Source organism: Pollicipes pollicipes, unplaced genomic scaffold, assembly GCF_011947565.3.
Source record: "Pollicipes pollicipes isolate AB1234 unplaced genomic scaffold, Ppol_2.1 Scaffold_6052;HRSCAF=7182_pilon_pilon_pilon, whole genome shotgun sequence".
NCBI lineage: Eukaryota > Metazoa > Arthropoda > Thecostraca > Pollicipedomorpha > Pollicipedidae > Pollicipes > Pollicipes pollicipes.
The window spans coordinates 6,081,142-6,102,401 of NW_023596805.1; the positions used below are offsets into that span (position 1 = coordinate 6,081,142).

At 52.6% G+C, this 21,260-nt stretch overlaps 1 protein-coding gene across 2 annotated transcripts in view; it reads left to right on the forward strand.

Annotated features, from left to right (window-relative positions):
* Positions 1 to 21,260, forward strand: part of LOC119104913 (transmembrane protease serine 5) — a 49,998-nt gene that overhangs the window by 6,703 nt on the left and 22,035 nt on the right. For both annotated transcript variants that reach the window (XM_037228650.1, XM_037228651.1), the window contains exon 2: positions 16,306 to 16,357. In XM_037228650.1, the coding sequence (XP_037084545.1) occupies positions 16,306 to 16,357 (52 nt within the window). The remainder of the gene's footprint in view (positions 1 to 16,305; positions 16,358 to 21,260) is intronic.

A 21,260-nucleotide genomic window follows, 5' to 3' on the forward strand; every position in this document is an offset into this window, starting at 1 on the left:
ATTGTTGTGACCTAAATTGAAAACAAATATATTTGACCTTGTATACGCCCTGTTCACGTGGCTTAATATCGACCCAAAAATATTCGCTTTACAGCGTAATGGCGACAGCGTAATGGCGACAAGTCTTGGTGGCTGTCATCTTCGTTTCACATGTAATGCGCGTCGCGTCATGCTGCGTTTTGTCCTTGCATCAAAACGGCATATATGCAGTGAGTAATCACAACCCACTAAAACGCTTTTCGCAAGTATTTGTAGTGGAGCAAGTCGGAAATTAACCCTATAAATAGATTGTGTTTTGAGCCTTATAGATGGAAAGGGATGTAAATATTGTCAATCTAGTATTTTCTTATTTAACGGGCTTCGCCGTAACGCTATGGTTTGAAGTGACGCCATCTTGGAATGCACAGAACGTGACGATCGCCTCACGCAGAGCCCATTTAAAACGCATCTGGCGAAATATTGCGACTCAAGGAAGGAAAACGCGGAGAAACGGGAGTTGTCACACAGATGAGGAGAAATCACATTATATAGGTATGCGGATCAAAACCGGTTTTCGGCAGATTGACGGCTTTTAATCCGGAGGTTTGTGGCATCGGAGAGAGCGCAGGTCAGCTAGTGCTCTGGCTTCGGCACCGGTCGTGCGGATTTCTCAAGTCACGTAAACTTCCGTAAGTCCGGTAGTTTGTAGAGTTCGGCACATGTCGTGTGGAGTTCTCAAACTTTGCACCCGTTTTACGCATCTGTCACACCGCACGGCACACCCGTGTGGCCCCGTTTCACGAGACCCGAGCGACTTCGCGGAAACTGGTGCGCTACCTGATGTACATTCACTTGGATGCCATTTGGATCCCACTGGGATACCTCTTGGATCCCATTTGAATTCCGCTTGGATCCCACTTGGATCCCACTCGGATTCCACTCGGATCCCACTCGGATACCTCTTGAATCCCATTTAGATCCCACTTGGATCCCACTTGGGTACCACTTGGATCCCTGTGTGTCAGCCATCCCCATCCGTAATAGGGCGCCTCGACGATGCGGTTATGCCTGGTTACAGAACTGCTTACAGCAACGGTTGCGTTGCCTACGAAGTATTCACACTCCTGATAGCCGCCACTAAACGACAACGGCACCGAAACAAAGTCGCCAACCGTTTCACACAAAAAAGCTGTGGCCTCACGCACTGAATGGCGATCACTCAATTTTCCTTTTTCGGGACGTTTTGGTACAGTCCACAGAAAGTCAAAGACCGTTTCAGATAACTGAGTTTGATCCCTGGCTCAGGTTTGGCAGCTGCGAGCTGATGTACCGCTGGATTACGGATCGCTGACTGCGCTTCGCAAGAACATATGGGACCCGTGCGCCATATATTCTTTACAAACAACGTGTCATTTGTAGACTGCATGAGTTCCGAACTTCTCTCGATCGTCAGCGGACGAAATGCGCCCGAACCGTGTAAAGGCATGCTATTCTCCGCGTTCTTGAAACGAAGATCGGCAATTCGCAGCACTTCCGGTCTTCCACCAGAATAGCTGAACGGACTGGGCCGATGAACCCGATGCCGGGGGTCGCGTAGGCGGCATCGGCTCTGAGGAAGCTTTCCACGAAGGGCCGCATACATTTCGCCAGTGTACACAACCCCACCAGCTTCCGACATGGGTAATAGAGTGGCGACGTCCGCCTTTCGAGGCCCGCAAATGGCACAGCTTGTCTGCGTGCGGCGCATACTGAACGAAAACATCGCAGTGCTGCCATGCTTGCGCGGTCTGGGCGGATACAACGCAGCCTGAGGCATATTACACAGTCGGATCGCATATTACACAGTCGGATCGCATATTACACAGTCGGATCGCATATTACACAGTCGGATCGCATATTACACAGTCGGATCGCATATTACACAGTCGGATCGCATATTACACAGTCGGATCGCATATTACACAGTCGGATCGCATATTACACGGTCGGAGCGCATATCACACGGTCATATCGCATACTATACGGTCGGATCGCATATTACACGCTTTACCCGGTCAGATTTCATGTTACGCGGTCGAATCGCATATTACGCGGTGGGATCGCATATTACCCGGTCAGATTTTATATTACACGGTCGAATCGCATATTACGCGGTGGGATCGCATATTATGCGCGCGGATCGCATAGTACACGGTCTGATTGCATACTACACAGTCGAATCGCATATTACCCGGTCGGATCTCATATTACACGGTCGAATCGCATATTATGCGGTGGGATCGTATATTTCGCGGGCGGATTGCGTATTATGCTGTCGTAAACGCATGCCACAGCCAGAATATTCTTACCGCAATTCGATAAATATCACTGTCGAGATCACACTGTCCCTGGTGTAAATATGGCGGTTGACGCAGTCCAACCGTACCTGGCGAACGCGAAACACAATGGCGCAATCGGGCCGTACATGGCGCACTCGGTGCACGCTTGGCGCAGTTCGAACACACATGGCGTTGTCAAGCCACACATGGCGATGTCAGACCGCACATGGCGCGGTTAGAGCACACATGGCGCACTGCCAACGCGCATAGCGCGGCCTGAAAACACAAAGACTTCCGAGCGCGCGTGACGACTTCGGAACACACAGACCCGGCCGGCTATACATGGTGAGGTCAGTCAACAGGTTGTGCAGCGCCCGCCACGCTCTGACGCCTAGACCCAGCCAGGCGCTGTGGTCTGACGACAGACACCGCCCACGCCATGCGGCCATGCAGACCCCCTCCCCTGCCCGTTGTGGCGTTACGCCCCCGCCCTTGTCGATATCGATGACGTCACGCCCCGGGCACCTGTGGACCGGAAATGGCGGGGGAGGGGACGGGGGGAGGAGGGGGTTCCTGGAGGCGGCGTCCCGCGGCGCCCGCCGTGATATCGGGTCGATGCCGGCCCACGGGAGGCTAACATTTGGGACCTGGCACCCGCTCGCCCACGAGCGGCTCGGCAAAGTCGCTGCCGGCACGTGGCTTTGATTGAGCTCCGACACGCTGACCACCCCGTGGAGAGGGGAGCGCTCGGGCTTAGCGTGGAGGGGCGTGGGCGTGGCTATGAGGGTTACCAGTGGGGCGGGATCTTGTGGTCATTGCGCTTGTCGGTCCCTTTGATAAAGCAGCTCTGATGGTTGTTTGTTCTAGAGCTGTGTACATGGCTTGCTGCACTCACTAGCACAGCCGTGACAGCAGCCAAGCCAAGCCAAGCACGGGATGACGGTGGTTAGCCCAGTTTGAGAGCCGTATTCATAAAGCAGATCTGACGGTGGTTTGTTCTAGAGCTGTGCACATGGCTTGCTGCACTCGCTAGGACAGCCGTGACAGCAGCCAAGCCAAACCAAGCAGGGTGCGACGCTGGTTAGCCCAGTTTGAGAGCCGTACTCCGTAGGTGTCTGACGGATGTTTATTGTAAATGCTGTCTGGGTTGGATGGTGATCGGAATGTGAGGAAATGTGACGCGCATCTGAAACAAAACCCGGTGGAGTTGGTCACTGATAGATTTTGAAACCGACTTTGGTGGTATTGCACGAACGCTTCTGCAAAAAGAAGACAAAGCAAATGTCAGGCGAAGCATCTCAACGCTAGCGACATCTATTCCCCTGCCATTGGCAAACAGGGGCACGGAAACGCAACATTAGTTAAGGGTGGGGATGGGGTTGGGTGGAGTGAGCGTAATAAATGGTGTAACCTACGCCCAAAATACAATTTAAATAAATTTCTCCTTGGATTTGACCCACTTTTCTGTCAGGGTCGTGGAGAGGGGGGCAGGGCCAGGATCCCCACAGCGGAATGGGAAAATGCACCTCTGGTAGCCGGCGTAATAACTTTTCTCGCCTGAGTTCCCTGACCTGTCCTGACCAGACATTTCTTCCCATGTCTTAACCTTTCCCTCCATGTCCTTACCTTTCCTTTCACGTCCTAATTTTTCATTTCATGTCCTAGCCTTCCCTTTCATGTCGTTACCTTTTCTTCCACGTCCAAACCTTTCCTTTCCATGCCCCAACCTTTCCTTCCATATCCTAACCTTTCTTCCATGTCCTAATCTTTCCTTCCATGCCGTAATTTTTCCTTCCATGTCCCTACCTTTCCTCCAATGCCCTAGCCTTTCCTTGAGCCGTCGGTCCACAGCAGCTCCCGGCCAGAGACCAACCACATGATGCGAAATCTGAAAAGTGATCCGCGTGAATCGAGAACACTGGGCGTTCTCGCATGTTCGTTATGCTAGCGGGCGGCGCCGCGAACGCCGCGCTGAGCGAGCCGTGCGCCTTCGGTGCTGAGAACCGAGTTTCACGGGCGGAGGGGCGGCGGGCCACGAGACCCCACCGTTTACACTATACACGCTCCCGACGGAAGCTGACGACGGGACAAGCACGCAGTGGGCGCGAATACCCGAACCGAATATCGAATATCCGAAAATATCCGAGCGCCGCGAATGCGTGGATGATAGAGCAGGGGCATGAAGTGCTTTCCTGTGACGGCGTCGCGGGACGGGGCGCCGAGAATGAGCCCGCATCTCACGAGCGACCTCCCACAGCGCCATCGCATGACTCAGCTGTGACTCCGTCACCTCCAATCCACCCCAATTCAATCTCTGGCCCGAAGGAGAAACCGAGTCCGATTCATCACGTTCGGCGGCGTCGTCTGTGGCGACATCGGACGTCTAGGAGGGCGGGCGGTACCCCGCCGCGTCTTTCGCTCTCCCGCCCCGGCTCGCGTCGTCGGCGAGGTCAGGTCGTGACCCCGGGCTCGGCCGGCGCTGCTCGCGTGACCTGCGGCTGGAGCTGGTGCCGTGCCGTCGTGGTTGGGGGATTGCAGGCGCGTGGCAAGAACGGCAACCTTACTGAGATTCATCAAAGCGCCGTTTCACGAAAATGAGATTGCGACGAGGAAGTTTTTTTTAACTACGTAAGGATTTTACGAAGGACTGGTTTCACACGATTTTAGGGTGGAGTGGTACACGATATACATTGTTTTCTCAAAATTATGTAATATGAATCTTCAGCCTCAAATCTTGAAACAAAAGCAGAAAAATCCATTCGTTAGAAGTGCGCGAGCATCAGGAACAAAAGGAGCCTAAGACGTAGCCGGGTGTAACACGCATTGCAAACATCATCTCGGGGGCAAGAGACATCCTATCTTTCGTCTTTCTTCTCGGGAGCCTGTTTTGTCATTTCATCGCGTGGAACCCCCTATTTATTCCAGTGCACTCACCTCCGGCAGAACACCGTCGCGGAATTTCATGACGCCGTGTAGCGGCGTTTCAGTTCGCATTTCCGCACCGCACAGGGAGGAGCATGTCAGCACCCTAGACTTGAGACTCATCAGCTCGCGGCTCTTGTAAGCACGCAGTTTACTCTTGTCATAGCATGAGTCGTGTTATGTTACGGCGCGGCACATGCCTAATGACATCGGTAGGCATGCGGCTGACGTCGTAAGACTTAATCTCACGATCGAGCTGCAGTGACTTTCATGAGAGTGAAACTACGCTCCCCGTCATCCATTTTCCGTTCATCTCCTTCTTCCACGTCATCGTGAGAAGTGTCGTGAATGCGGTAAAATACCGGTGACTCTGGACGATACTAATAGGCTTGCTTACCTATTCGCTTACTTCACATGCACGAAGTGATTAATTAGATACGGCTTCATGGCGATCGATGCTGTGTCATTGCCAGGGAAAGGGATTATTCCACATTCACGAAAGTCTTGCGTATCGTCGCCGTTAACTCACTGGTCTAACGGAAGTGACCGCGATCTCGTGGCAAGGGTAATCCGCCATACTGGCATTCATCGTTTCATTCCAGATTCTCTCATACCCAATCTCTGGGGGGGGGGGGGGGGGCATGCTGCTGCCGTCGGCCGTAAGCCGGCTTGGTGGCCGCCACCGTCCGGGCGCCCTGACAAAGCCCGAGGAAGGCTCCCCGCAGGTGATGCTTGTGGGCGGGTGACTCGTGCGATGACCGCGGTCTTGCCCCCCCACCCCCCACCCCACCCCACCCCCTCCCACCTCTCGCCGTCGTGCCAACTTCCTTAAATGGTCAGAACTGGTAGCAGGAAAGCGAAACCGAACCGAACCTTAGTTGGGGATCCAGGAGGAAATTACATGAATCACTCCTGCATGAAACAAACAGCGATGGCCGGAGATAGCCCCCTCGGCGCTAAATCTTAAACGGGACCAGAACAGCATGTCATGTCCTGTCCCGATAAAAGAGTAAAGACATTCATCCCTGCAATCAAACCGGCATCTCAGCTTCGACGGCGTCTAAGGCGCCGCGGTCGCGTGGAACCGCTCGTCACGCCGCATGCATAAATGCATCCTGAAGGGTCCAACGTCCTTGACTCCGCGCATCCCTTGCGTTTCCCGGCCGCGTGCCTCAACTGGCCATGACCTAGTGTATTTCCACGGGCGTCTGTCCTGTGTCAGCCTGGACAGCTCCTCCCCGCGGGGGATCGTCTCAATCGTGCGTCACGGGCGCTGTTAATACGCAACGGCGTCTGCTCGTCTCGGTTATCAGATCATCAGCCTCCGCTCTCAGCATCGGGTCACTTCGGGTATCAGGTCATCAGCATCCGCACTCAGCGTCGGCTCATCTCGAGTTATCAGATCACCAGCATCAGCTCTCAGCATCAGCTCATCTCAGTTACCAGCTCACGAGTATTAGCTCTCGGCATCAGCTCATCTCGGTTATCAACTTTTTAGCACCATCTCTCGGCGTCAGCTCATCTCGGTTATCAACTCATTAGCACCAGCTCTCGGCATCAGTTTATATCGGCTATCAGCCCATCAGCATGAGCTCATTTCGGTTATCAGCTTGACGGCATCCGCTCTTAGCATCGCCACAGGCCTTCGAGCCTTCAAGCACAGGCACGCGGATTTCGCGCACAAAATTCGTACGGACACTGCTAAATAAGTGCGGAAAAACGGCCTCCAAGCGTCCTTTTCACGGCATTGTAACGGACAGTTTCTCGACGGTTCGTGAACGACCACCAAGCTTACTTTTCCGTGAGGTGTGCTGGGGATCACCGCAGGCCCCGGCCTGTCTCTACCGACAGGGCCATCGGTCAAGGCTTGGAAAGGCTGTGTCAGAGGAGTGGCTGATTGTTGGATTTGAAATCCATGAGCTGGCGGATGTTCCCAGTTGGCTAACAGCGGCTGACATAAGCCGTGTAGCGATGAGCACATGTGTCTTGCGTAATAATGACTTTCGACACGCGACGGAAGAGCATAGCAGCAGGCTACTGCTCGACTTTCTTTGTTTATATGCGTTAGTTTCCATCTACGGATACGATAGTGCACACGATTAGCACACTTCATGAGTGGAAATGCACGTATGGCTGCAACCAATGTCGGGAGAGGAAGGGGGGGGGGGGAGGGGGCGATGTGACTAAACCCCTTGACATTTTGCGGGTAGATCGTATGTTTTTCGTGTTTTCCCATCCGTAGTCATTTTCAGGTTCGTTTATCCACAGATAACCCATAATTCACTCTTTAATCCGGAACCACTGAACCACTGGACTACGAAACTACTCACCTCATCCTGATGTGTCCCCCAAACTCGGAGACCTGGTCGCACCCGTGCGTGCATGACGTGGTCGCATGCGTGCAGGCACACATTTGTTTCTCTGTGGCCACAAGAGGACGTCGGTTTCAAGGCTAACGTGAGTTCACCTCAACATCAGCAGCCGCTGAGACAGGCGTTTTCAACACCAGCAGCTGCTGAAACCGTCGCCTCCAATATCAGTAGCTGCTAAGACCGGCGTTTTCAACACCAGCAGCTGCTGAGATCGGCGTCTCCAATATCAGTAGCTGCTGAGACCGGCGTTTTCAACACCAGCAGCTGCTGAGACCGGCATCTCCAATATCAGTAGCTGCTGAGACCGGCGTCTTCAACACCAGCAGCCGCTGGGGCCGACATCTGCTGTGCTTAGCTCCGTCAAAGTCAGCGACGCTTCCAGGAGGACTCAGAACCGCCACGATCCAGAGTGCCTTTCCTGTTATTTGGCTACTAAAGCCTTCGTCCTCCCAAGGACGCGCTAGAACTTTGGCCGTGACAGCGATTTCCAACCGGAAATAGTCCGCAACACGGGTATCGACCGCGATTTCTTTCTCAAACAGCGAACGCCGGCCTTCATCGTCCATGTTAATGTTGGCCACTTAATCCGCTTCTGTCATCGGCAGGCGCGCCCATTGGGTGTTGAGTTTGGACCAGTTCAGTCCTCGCGGACGATCAATATGGCAGAGAGCACTAACTCAGCCTGTAGATTTGTCAACCGTCTGTTCGGAACGTGTTCATCGCGTGTTAGGAACAGCTGAGCACGAGCCTGAGAATGTATGATCACGTGCAGCATGACCGGCCGTGGAAAGTGACGTGCTCTTTTATAAATTGATTCCGAATGGTCTGCATGAGTGGATTTAGGCTCGGGGTCATCGCGAAGGATAGCTTGTTGCGTTTGCCCTAAATCCACCAACCAAGCCTTGTTGTCCAGCTCAGCCGAAGATTTTCTAGCTCATTCGAAGATTTTCTAGCTCAGCCGAAGATTTTCCAGCTCAGCCGAATATTTGCTAGCTCAGCCGAAGATTTTCTAGCTCAGCCGAAGATTTTCCAGCTCAGCCGAAGATTTTGCCTCCGCTCTTTTGCCAGGCAGGAATGCGGAGGGGTTCACGTGCCACACAATGCTGTGGCACGGCCGCTTCACGCGTGGGCTGAACTTCGTTTACCAGTTGCCAGCTGACCTTCTCATGTCAGTCGGTCAAACAGTGCGCCCGCTGCGGGACTCGTACCCAGTGGCGGTGGGCTACGAGCTCAACACCTTGCCCCCAGGTCACGGACACAGCAATGCAGCATCCTGTCCCTGCACGAGGGAGGTTCTGCGCTTGTAAACTATTCATTCCGACACGTAACGCTGTTCTGACACCGAAACCGCGCGTATGTGGAACCATTACGCGCCACCGAACATATGCGATAAATAATGCACGAACGCATGACCATGCCTGAACAGAACATGATTGCGTCTTGCAACAGCGATATGCGATACAAGTCAGCTGACAGCGACGCCGCATTGCAAATGATTTCGGGATGCCTTCATCACTCACGTAACCTGCAAATGCGCTTGTAAATGTCGTTTGGGCCCTTGACAGTCAACTATTCATCGCAAACCGCTTGCATAGCTAGCAGCGTTTGTCATACGTGTGCGATCTTGAACTAGGCCCTCATGCCCGAGAGCCTGGGGCCAGGAGCCTGGCAAGCAAGACCTTTTTGTGCCACTTAAGTCATGGCATGTCCCCAGCTGCGAGCAATGCGTCAGAGTCGGCTTTCGGAGAGGATCGATTCGTCTGCGGTTTATCAGCTCACCCCGTGGCAGGTTTAGCTTGGCGGGCGGCCCTAGTAACTCTGCCAACACGGCCCTTAGCTTCTGCGTGCCCTTCCACCCGCCCACGATTCGACACGGAGGACGATGGACGTATCATCGGTCAAGCAGCCGCCGGTTTGGACACAATCGCCTCGGGCTATCGCGACGAATATGACCAGCCGATGATAGAGCTAGCCACTGGGCATGTCCCGTCCGTGCACGTTGTCGGAAGGCGCCGCCGGCACTCTAACAAGTTTGTAAATTATCAGAGCGCAGTGTTTATTTAGTCATTCCTGCAAGTAATTGGCCCTTCGCCGAAGCAGCACAGACATTAACGCAAGTTTTGGCATAGCAAACGACTGTGACGCGACGGCAAACCCAGTGACCTTCACTTATAAGAACGCAGGACGGCAGTCAAACAGCAGTCAAACGCCACCTGGTTCCAGTGAGGTCGTTCCCTTGCCTAATCGGGCTCTGACGACGATCGCTCAATGCTTCCCTCGACGCTCAATGTTGCGACCGTCTCCCACCCCACCCCCCTCACCCCCGTGCACTGCTTGCGGTCAGCACGCAGCGCGCAGGATGGCAACGGGCAGCTCTACGAAACCAGTTTTTGTTTTCGACTGATTGACGGAAGGGCATTCTTCAGGGCAGCACCAGACAACAAGAGCCAGCTTTTTGAAGAGCGTATATGTGGCTGTGTCAATAAATATTTTTGAATCTTGACCCGGACTTCTTTTGATAAAAAACGATGAAACGTAGTAGCAAAATTGGCTGATAACTAAACGGGAGTATTCTAATGAGGGGAAGCAATGGGAAGTTAAAGAAGAGCGTCGCAAGCAACAGCTTTGCACAGGTGCAATTAAAGTCCCGCGCAGTATGGGGGGGGGGGGGGGGGGGGGCGGTGCACCCTATTTTCAGAAAGTTTGGCATCTTATCCTGGACCTCGCAGATTTCACTCCACTGACATAACAAAAGGCATTTACTCAGCAACTTTTCGCATCGGACACGCGTGCATTCTAAGCCGTAGCCTTGTAAAGCACAGCTCCACACCGGCCGTTTTTGGACAGCTGTTGATCGCCCCGCTTCTTGCCTCGCAAACTTTAACTCGCAGCCAGGTCGGTAAAGAGGTCAGATTGCTGCACTCCCCGCGCCTCCTGTTGTTAACGACCAAGGTCATACCGTGGCCCCAGCTGTTTAGACTGTGTCCATGTCAGGCGGCGGAGCGTGCAGGCGCCTAGGGAAGGGGGGGGGGGGGGGGCGGAGGCATGCAGGCTGTGGAGAAGTGGGGGAGTGGGGTGGTATTTCCTGCCAGCAGAGGCCGTCGCGCGATCAGATCCCGAGTTAGACCCCGACCACTGATGTGAAGGAAAGGTCGGAGATGGGCAATCGTGTTACTCAAATTTTCCTCTGGGGGAGAAGGGGAGGGGGAGAGGGCAAACGAATGTTCAATTTCCTCCAAAATTCTGGGAATTTTGGAGCAATTTGTCATGATCGCCCAGCATCTAGCGTAAACATTTTACCTCAAGGGAGGAGGCACGGCCTCTGGCCTTGCCCGTGGCTACGTCCCTGGAAAAGGACTTCACCAGACATTTCATCCTACGGAAAAGCACAGTCCAGCTCGTTTCTCGCCGCTCCGATCGCCGCATATCTGATTGACGGCATAAATCGACGATGCCAGTGACACATATAAACGACGGGAATTCCACGGTCATCACCAAAGTTGGATGCGACTACATTCGTGATCGACCCGAGCTTTTAGCCCAACTCATCGCGACAGCATTGCATGGCAGGTTGAACCGCGTCATGCCAACAAACTGAACGCGCCCTGCCTGCTTGGACAGCCCTGCGTCTTCCAGGAGTCGGGCGGCGGCTGCTAACAAGTCCGCACCCCGTGACGTCCTTAGTTCTGTCGCGCCCTGTGAAGGGCTGCTTGTTTATGAAGCGGTCTTTGACGAGGCTCGCAGCGGCGTTAACGTCACTGGAGCGTCCATGATATGCGGCGCAGATGGTGCGACACTTGTCTGGGATTGTTTGTCCGTACGCTGGGCATCACGCTATTTGTGGCTCTTCGGGCATTTTCTTTCGGACATTACATTTCAGCATTGCTTTTGGGAAATGTCGGATTTTTTTAGATTTACCGCCGCAATCATTCGACAAGACGGGATGTGTAGTCGGACTAACCGGGGAGGTCTGCATGGCTGCTCTGGCTGTGATTATAACAGTGTAGTCACTTGCCTTGCTACTTGGCCGCACTGGTGTAGTGTAGATCATAGTATTAAGCTGCACGTCCGGGAAATCAGAGGTACGGGGTTCGATTCTCCGCGCTGCTCGCCCCTTTCTGCCAAGGTGACAGACAGAGGACGTCATATGGCCTTAGTACCTGGCTGTGTCGTCATGCCCCAATGGCAATGACGACACGAAAGGACGATGCCCCATGATGATACATGGATTGGATAACCTTCAGCCAAAAGCGCATGCTCTTGATCACGTTGAGAGACGTCCGTAATTACTCTCGAAAACTAAAAGGGCTATAGGGAATAGTTCGTAGGGGGACGCCGAGAGAGAGAGAGAGAGAGAGAGAGAGAGAGAGAGAGAGAGAGAGAGAGAGAGAGAGAGAGAGAGAGAGAGAGAGAGAGAGAGAGAGAGGAGAGAGAGAGAGAGAGAGAGAGAGAGAGAGAGAGAGAGAGAGAGAGAGAGAGAGAGAGAGAGAGAGAGAGAGAGAGAGAGAGAGAGAGAGAGAGAGAGAGAGAGAGAGAGAGAGAGAGAGAGAGAGAGAGAGAGAGAGAGAGAGAGAGAGAGAGAGAGAGAGAGAGAGAGAAGAGAGAGAGAGAGAGAGAAGAGAGAGAGAGGAGAGAGAGAGAGAGAGAGGAGAGAGAGAGAGAGAGAGAGAGAGAGAAGAGAGAGAGAGAGAGAGAGAGAGAGAGAGAGAGAGAGAGAGAGAGAGAGAGAGAGAGAGAGAGAGAGAGGAGAGGAGAGAGAGAGAGAGAGGAGGAGAGCAAGAGAAGGAGAAGAGAGAGAGAGAGAGAGAGAGAGAGAAGAAGAGAGATAGAGAGAGAGAGAGAGAAGAGAGAGAGAGAGAGAGAGAGAGAGAGAGAGAAGGAGAGAGAGAGAGAGAGAGAGAGAGAGAGAGAGAGGAGAGAGAAGAGAGAGAGAGAGAGAGAGAGAGAGAGAGAGAGAGAGAGAGAGAGGGAGGGAGGGAGCCTTAACGCCGGCAGTCTACGCACGAGCGCACCAGTCTCCCCACGGCGAGGCAGGTACATGCGGCTGCGTGCCGATTTCCCAGCTTCAGACGGTGGGGAGAGGCTGACTGCGAGCCCGTCGCGGCGGGCAGGGTGGCAGGTGTGCCGCCCGCTGCAGCCCAGCAACAGACGGGGGACGTGCCAAGAAGAGCGCCGCGGGCGTGATGAATAAGCGTGATGTCATCGCTGTGCACGGTGACGTTAATGGCCCCGAGGTCATTGGCAGCGGCGTATTCGTGTAGGGGTCCCCCGGGGAAGGGGGGGGGGGGGAATGTGCACCCTTGTGCAAGTATTGCACGTCACATGTTTGTTAAAAAAATAACGGCGATTCAAGCATTTAGGCGGACATGGAAAACTAAAGAGATCGGAACTATGCTGCATTGTGTTATGCCATGCAAAGAAGCGCATTTGCGGCGCGCTAAACGGTGTTTCCACGTGGGTTTTTTGCGTTGCGCCCCTTCAATGATAATTCTTTCGCACGCCCCTGATCATCAGCATGGACCGAGGAGTCATTTTTGCAGTCGCAACAGCGTAGGCGGTTGGTCAACAAAGAAATGGGTCCAAACGGTACGGGGCAGTGAAGTCTGGGAAATGCAGATTACAGGTCAGTGAGGTCAATTGACCAGTTTCTGGCTGGTAAATTCACGGGCTTACGGGTGCCGTCAGTGACTTGCCGAGGGCCCGTGTGGAATGGAACTTGACCTGATCCTAGTCAAGTAACGTGAATGCAGCTTATTGGTCAATGAGGTCATAAGGACGTAGGTTTCTAGTGTGCGAAGCCAACCAATTGGATTACCGGTCTGCGTATCATAGGTCTCTACAACGCTGAAAACGGAAACGTTCGTGAAGTTACAGTGAGCCAGCTAGAGGTGCCTCCAGCATAACTTCCAGCGCTGGTGACTGGGATGAACGTTCAATATTGATGACTTCAAAACATCCTGTTACGAAGTCACCAGTGATAGCGTCACGTGCCGTTTACCCGCGTTCCCCGTGGAAACCTCGTCGCGGCGGCTGCAGCTACGGTCGTGGGGCCCCGTCCCTGACAGTGACAAGGATCGACGCCATGTGGATTCGCTGCGGTTGGCAGCCACGTTGGCAGACGCTGGTTACCAGCAGGTTGTGGGTTGGCAGGCGCTGGTTACCAGCTGGGTTGTGAATCAGCCGACGTACGGACGGCTGTGAGCCTGCCTACTTCTTGTTTTGATTCTAGGCCTGAGAGTTTTTTAAATAGAATTTGAATAGAATACTTGAAAAGAATTTGAATGTAATATCTGAATAGAATTTGAATGGAATATTTGAATAGGATTTGAATGGAATACTTGAAAAGAATTTGAATAGAAGTTGAATAAAATATAAATATTTGAATAGAATTTGAATAAAAGTTGAATGAAATTTAAATATTTAAACAGAACATTTCAAATAGATAACAAACTTTGAAAATAAATACGAAATATTTTAAAATAATTTAAATACAATTTGGCAACCGTTGCCATGAGCACTTACTGCTTGAAATCTTTAAGCTGTTTTAAACTGCTTTGTGAAGGGTGTCGGTGTAGTGGTTGAGCGCCGCATTTGGGAAACAAGAGGCGATGAATTTGATTATCCGCGGTGCCTGCCCTTCCTGCCAGGGTGAGAAGCAGGCGACGCCATATAGCCACAGCAGCTGAGTGCGTCGTAAGGCCCAATGACATGGACGCTAACTGGCCTGCGGATTTGAATAGTGATGTCTGTGTATGTTAAGCACTGTTGAACACCTCGGTGCAGCCAGGACGACCCAATGAATCAGGTTTAGTGGCTTCATCAGGCTTAGTGACAGAGATATGTATACCTTATTCGAACTTATTAGAACATGAAAAAGCCTGTTGGAGACCCTTAAGATGATGTCGTATCTATTATGTTAGAAATTTTTCCCTGTGTGAAAGCTATTTCAGCTCTAGCAGATCTCCAAAGCCAGCTCATCGCCTGCATGCTTTCTTTATGTATATCCTACTATCGTGCCCTTTTGGTCAATTCTCCACCCTCCATTTATTCACTTCGCTATGGCTTTCGCGCCACGTCTGTCGTTCCAACTTTTTATCACGTCGTAATACGGCACCGCCGTCCGCAAACGGCGCCGAACCCGGCAAACACAGCGGACGTCTGCCGTTGCTATGTCCGGCGCCTCGGAAACAGGCACCATCACACCAAAAGTGAGAGCACAGCAGCCGTGTACGTGTTTCACCAAGGGGGCGCCGTGGGACGGCGAACTGCGCGAGCCTTTGCGCCTCTGTGCCGCGTGGGAGGCCGATCCGGGGCGAAAGAGCGCACTCGTGGGCGAAGGCGCTCGACGGACAGCGGACTGGACATGCTGAACGCGACGCTGCGCCGCGACACGCATAATGGATATTTCCGGTGACCTGGTATCCTCCGGGCAGTGCCACCGGGGAGGAGAACCCTGCGGGACGCTGCCGGCTGATGGTGTCGCAAGGTCTGATTTTGGTGGCGGCTATTTTTGGCGCCCGCGGCGCCTGTTCGGACCAGTGACAGCTTCTGCAGGTGTTGTCGCTTGATGGATGCTTCCGGTGGCCTGGTGCCCCCCGGGCAATGCCACCGGGCAGCAGAATCCCGCAGGACGCGGCCGGCTGATGGTGTCCCAATGTCTGGTTCTGGGCTCGGCTGTTGTGGTGCCATCTGCGCCTGTTCGGACCTGTGACAGCTTATGCTAACGTCATCAAACCTGATTCCAATTGTTCTTCGTTACTCCTTTTTGGTTGAATGATATCCATCGCCTAGGCACAATGGAGTGGGTCTGATCTCAAACGTTTGTGTGCAAGTGAGAGTCTTGGTCGCTTAGCGTCGAGTTCGAGCTCACATGCCTCCCTTTCCAGGCGCCTAGAACTCTATGTATCCTATTTCAAATTTCAGCTAATGTTGTTCCGTTGCACGCGAGTTTGGACCAATTGGAAATGATGTCTGTGACACTTAGTGTGCGTCGGAATCAAAGACCATGACCTCTACAATTTTCACAGTGGAAGTTTTATGATCAAAACGCAATCGTTAAGTGACAAACGTTAACTTCGTGACTAATTTGGTTAGTGACAAACGCTATCCACGCCTGACAAGGTACTGAGTGGCGGTCAGGGGCAGACTCACTTTCACTAAGTCATGTTGTTGAGCTAAATATATGATGCTGATTACGTTATCAGTAATGTTATTAATGAGTGATAACGTAGCGTTGATTGCGGCTTATCATTAATCCGGCAATCATCTAAGCTGTGTAGTCACCTATTTTTATTTCAGCCTTTTGTGAACTCAGGCCTCTTTATTCAGAATCTTTCAACTGCAGGCCAGCTTGAGGCCTCACACGCTGAACATTTATCCAAGCTCCCGGTTTCTTTCAATCGAGGAGTCTAATTCCACCTCCAAAGCGAAATGAATCGTCCACTTGAGCCGGAGACGCAAATGGCCGACAGCCTGAAATCGATTCTGAATCTGGCAGGGTTCGGCCCGACGCGCGGTCTCCAGCCTGAGATACGCCAGCCCCCCCCCCCCCCCCGCACGCACCGCATGGATATACCCCCTCCCCCTCCCCACCGCACACCGCCTCCAGCCAGCGCGGCGCGGTGACTCGCCCCAGCCGTCCAGCCTGACAGCTAACCTTGCCGTCGTTTTGGCGGCAGCGGCGCCCCTGATGGGTCGGTTTGTTTGGTCCGCAGGTGTCGATGGAGTCACTGCCTGAGAAGCCCCAGAGGCGCCGCACCCGACCAGGTCAGCGCGCCGAGCAAGGCGGCAGGGGCGGATGCAGGGCAGTGTAACGGGGCAGGGGCGGATGCAGGGCAGTGTAACGGGACAGGGGCGGATTCAGGGCAGTATGACGAGGCACGGGAGGATGTAGGGCAATGTGACGGAGATGAGGCTGATGCAGGGCAATGTGACGGGGCGGGGACGGATGCAGAGCAGAGTAACGGGGCAGGGATGGATGTAGGGCAGTGTGACGGAGATGAGGCTGATGCAGGGCAATGTGACGGGGCGGGGACGGATGCAGAGCAGAGTAACGGGGCAGGGATGGATGTAGGGCAATGTGACGGAGCTGAGGCTGATACAGGGTAATGTGACGGAGTAGGGGCGGATGCAGAGCAGAGTAACGGGGCAGGGATGGATGTAGGGCAGTGTGACGGAGCTGAGGCTGATACAGGGTAATGTGACGGAGTAGGGGCGGATGCAGAGCAGTGTAACGGGGCAGGGATGGATGTAGGGCAGTGTGACGGAGCTGAGGCTGATACAGGGTAATGTGACGGAGTAGGGGCGGATGCAGAGCGGTATGACGGGGCAGGAACATATGCAGGGCAATGCGACGCAGCAGGGGCGGAAGCAGTATAATGTGGCGGGTGGGCGCGTGAGACCGTCCCATTTTTAGTGGACTGAACTCTTCACGTCATTACTCGACATTCATGATCATTGGGTTAATGACATGGAATGAATAAATATGGGATTCATATATTATGTTGAGTAATACATTAATGAAGTTATGAGGTATATCATTAACTTTTAAATATGGAAGCATATGTAATGAATTGATATGAATAATGATAAACAGGTGGTAACATATACAACTTTCGTATCAAGTGGATAAACCATGGCTCGCCATGTCCCATGTCCACCCACATATCCACATGCCTACAGCTTACCAGTGTCCCCCGTTCCGGTTTCTGTGTAACGCTGACACCACGTCGTTATAGCGCTTAACGGAGTAGCCACAACAGCAGCATGATCTCGCTCTCAATGGTGGTCATCTCTCATAATCTCTGTGCTTTGTGCTCGTGGTCCCGTGCACGTCCCTGGTCTTCGAGCCGATGGGGTGATCTTGACACTCCTGACCTGCTGCGGCGTCGCCCCGTAGCCTGTTGTGCCACCCAACCATGGTTACGTCGCTAAAAACTCTTCCGGGGGTCTGATTAGTTCTCCACACATCCGTGTTTATGATTGGTTTTACGCATGTCACGTGGTCGGCCTCGTTCTCACTCTGCAAGGGCGCACGACAGACCCTGGGAAGCGCAGCTCCTGCCACCTCGTCCTGTAGGCACGTGGCGCCACTCATGTGCATGCTAAAACGTGTCCTATAGGCAGGTAGCGCCGCTCATGTGCGCACTAGCGTATGCCCTATAGGCACGTGGCGCCGCTCATGTGCATACTAAAACGTGTCCTATAGGCAAGTAGCGCCGCTCATGTGCGCACTAGGGCATGTCCCATAGGCATGTGGCGGTGCTCATGTGTGCATTAGGGCATATCCTATAATCATTTGGCGGCGCTCATGTGCGCACTATGGCTCGCCGATGAAAAATGTGGCGTGAAAGAGTGTCTGGAGTAGCGAAAAGGCTAATGCATAACCATGGAAAATACAGACTATGAAAATACGGCGGACGAACATAGTTACATTCTCCAGGGAGAGGTTAGTTGTTCGCCGTCTCAAGCGTCGAACACCGTGCATTGCGATAAAATGGCACAATGCGATTGCTATGCTGTGGTTGATTGGGATCGAACGTTTCGAGCGCCAGCTGAAAGACTGCATGTGAGCTCGAAATGGAACAGCATGGGCCACGCGTCGTTAACCAGATCTAAGAGGAGCAGCGATCTTCTTTCGACAGAAATGGCGCATCGTCGTCGCAGTGTGCAATTCCGATTGGCTACATTCAATATAACCCTCATTGCATTACACTGTGGCGCCTCGCCCTGCAGGGAATCCCTCGACATTGCACAGCGATTGTTCTTATGCTGCTGCTAGAAATCTCTCGCCACCAAACACGAGGTGTCTAATGCATATTTCATGATTGCGGTCCATCACGCCAGACCTGATAATGCCAGGGTACTCGGTAACGGACGGTTACCTTCACTGGAGCACAGGGGCGTGCACAAAATTTTACAGTGGGAGGGCTGGACTCAAAATTGTCACTGAAAAACGAGTTAAACGTGCCTAGCTGTCCAACATTTCACAGTGTTACAATCTGACCGCCCCCGCCAGAGCAAGACTCATATAGCAAAGCCTCCTCGGTTTCATTATTTCTGGAGTGTAATAGTCTTGCTTGCTGTGGCCAGTCCACTTGAACAGACCGGTGGTCAGACCAGACTAAACCAACTCGTATCCGTTCCGTGCGATGTGTCGTAACTGTTCGTTGTGAACTTCCCGCTCTCCTAGTTCTATACGTAAGTTACAGATGACCCGCAATTAAGCCTATCAACATGGCATAAAATATGTTTTCGTCTTTTCCATCTAGCCCAGCAATCTTTCTTGCTGGCTTGACATACATAAGACTTTTGGACAACACGTGACATAAACGGGATTAATGCTGACAACACACTATGCCTTGTTCCCCACTACCATTACAATATTCACCGTCCATAACGTACCACATAACGCACGTTGTGTCGGTGCAGTTCTTTCGCGTTATTTAAGCGCTGGTGGCAGCCCTTTAAATCCAATGCAGTCACCTTGAATCACATAGCTTGAATGGCATTTATTCCGTTTTTCTTGAATCCAGTCTTTGGTGACGGGAACATTCCACATGAGAATTGAAACTCTCCGTGGTGCATTGCGTTGTTTTGTTTTTGGTTTTCGGCTCTTACATGACACATTAATATTATACGGGCAAATTGGGCGACAAAACCCTACATAGGGCAAATACTGGGAGTATTTCCGCCCCCGCTTGTGGCTATGTCGATGTCCATCTCCATCGCCGAAACAAGACTCTCTTGCTCGACGTAATGCCGCCCGTACCGCAGCGGATCGCTTTAACAGCTGAAGCTGGGATGCGCATTTTAAACTGACGCAAGCAGGCTTCGGCCGTACGTAGATTCGTTGTCTCAGGCCGTCTTTCAAAAATGTCTCAGTGTGGGGACATTTATCCAGCTATGGTTCCCTCACGTAATCGGAAAGACACGTTATAATACGAATCAGACTCCTGCCAATTTGCATCGCTCAGTACGAGTTTCGGGACACAACTTATCGCAACGTGGTAAAAGAAACACGCCTGTTTCACTGTTTTTCCCCGCCTCATGATGTTTGAGCACAGAACACGTTTTTTCCCTTTTCCGTGCGCAATTAAAGAGAAAGACATCGCACTAGGTCGGCACGTTACTCATGGAAAAGCGGCACACTGACTCGACAAACCAATGCACACCCAAAAGCACCTTGAATTTAAGGGAGTGCGACATTGCCATCAATTGTTTTGCACCACCTGCGCCAACTTCGAGTGTATCTGCGTCTGATCAGCTGAGACGGTCTGCTCCACCTGCTTCACATTCAAGAGCTAAGATGGTGGCCATGAGACGTAGGGAGAGGGATTTCTAGGTGCGGCTGCACTTCCTACCTCCAGGCTACACGGAGAACGACGCGCATGTCATGGACACACCCAGCAAAACACTGGCAACTCGCAACGCACGATGTCCCCCACCTACTATTCCGCTTTTGTGCCACTGTACGAGGTGTCTTCCATCGCTGTCTCCTCCTCGAGATTGGTCTGCACTGACCTTCCGAAGCTCAGCTGCGAAGGTATGCCGTCTTCCATTACCCTGAGTATGCCATCATCGCGCGGCCCCACTTGGCATTCGCTGCAACGGCACTGGGTAAGGGGAGAGCTGCCATGAATAAGTGACAAATGTGCAGGTATGTATTTCCTCTGTCTCTCCCCTCTCTCCCTCTCTCTCTGCCTCTTTCTCTCCCTCTCATCTCTCTCTCCTATCTCCCGTCTCCTCTCTCTCTCTCTCCTCTCTCTCTCTCTCTCTCTCTCACTCTCCTCTCTCTCTCTCTCTCTCTCTCTCTCTCTCTCTCTCTCTTCTCTCTCTCTCTCTCTCTCTCTCTCTCTCTCTCTCTCTCTCCTCTCTCTCTCTCTCTCTCTCTCTCTCTCTTCTCTCTCTCTCTCTTCTCTCTCTCCTTCTCTCTCTCTCTCTCTCTCTCTCTCTCTCTCTTCCTCTCTCTCTCTCTCTCTCGCTCTCTCTCTCTTCCTCTCTCTCTCTCTCTCTCTCTCTCTCTCTCTCTCTCTCCTCTCCTCTCTTCTCTCTCCTCTCTCGCTCTCTCCTCTCATCTCTCTCTCTCTTCTCTCTCTTCTCCTCTCTCTCTCTCTCTCTCTCTCTCTCTCTCTCTCTCTCTCCTATCCCCTCCTCTCTCTCTCTCTCTCTCCTCTCTCTCTCTCTCTCTCTCTCTCTCTCTCTCTCTCTCTCTCTCTCTCTCTCTCGCTCTCTCTCTCCTCTCTCTCTCTCTCTCTCTCTCTCTCTCTCTCTCTCTCTCTCTCTCTCTCTCTCTCTCTCTCTCTCTCTCTCTCTCTCTCTCTCTCCTCTCGCTCCTCTCTCTCTCGCTCTCTCTCTCTCTCTCTCTCTCTCTCTCTCTCTCTCCTCTCTCTGACTATTCACTATTTACGTTCTCGCACAACACACATACATTCTCGAAAACCCAGGCAGTACACATACGCGCGCGCACGTGCACCGCGCCCTCATCACAAAATTTTATTTACCAGACTTCACTGTGCGAAGCACTTCATCTGCTGTTCGCCTGTCGATGTAAAACGCCCAACACGTTGCTGAAATGCTTCCCTGCGTCGCTAACATGACTGCAAATCATGTTAGCAAACTGCGCTCTACGAAGGCTTTAACCGACGCGTGCGTCGCTGACGTCACAAGC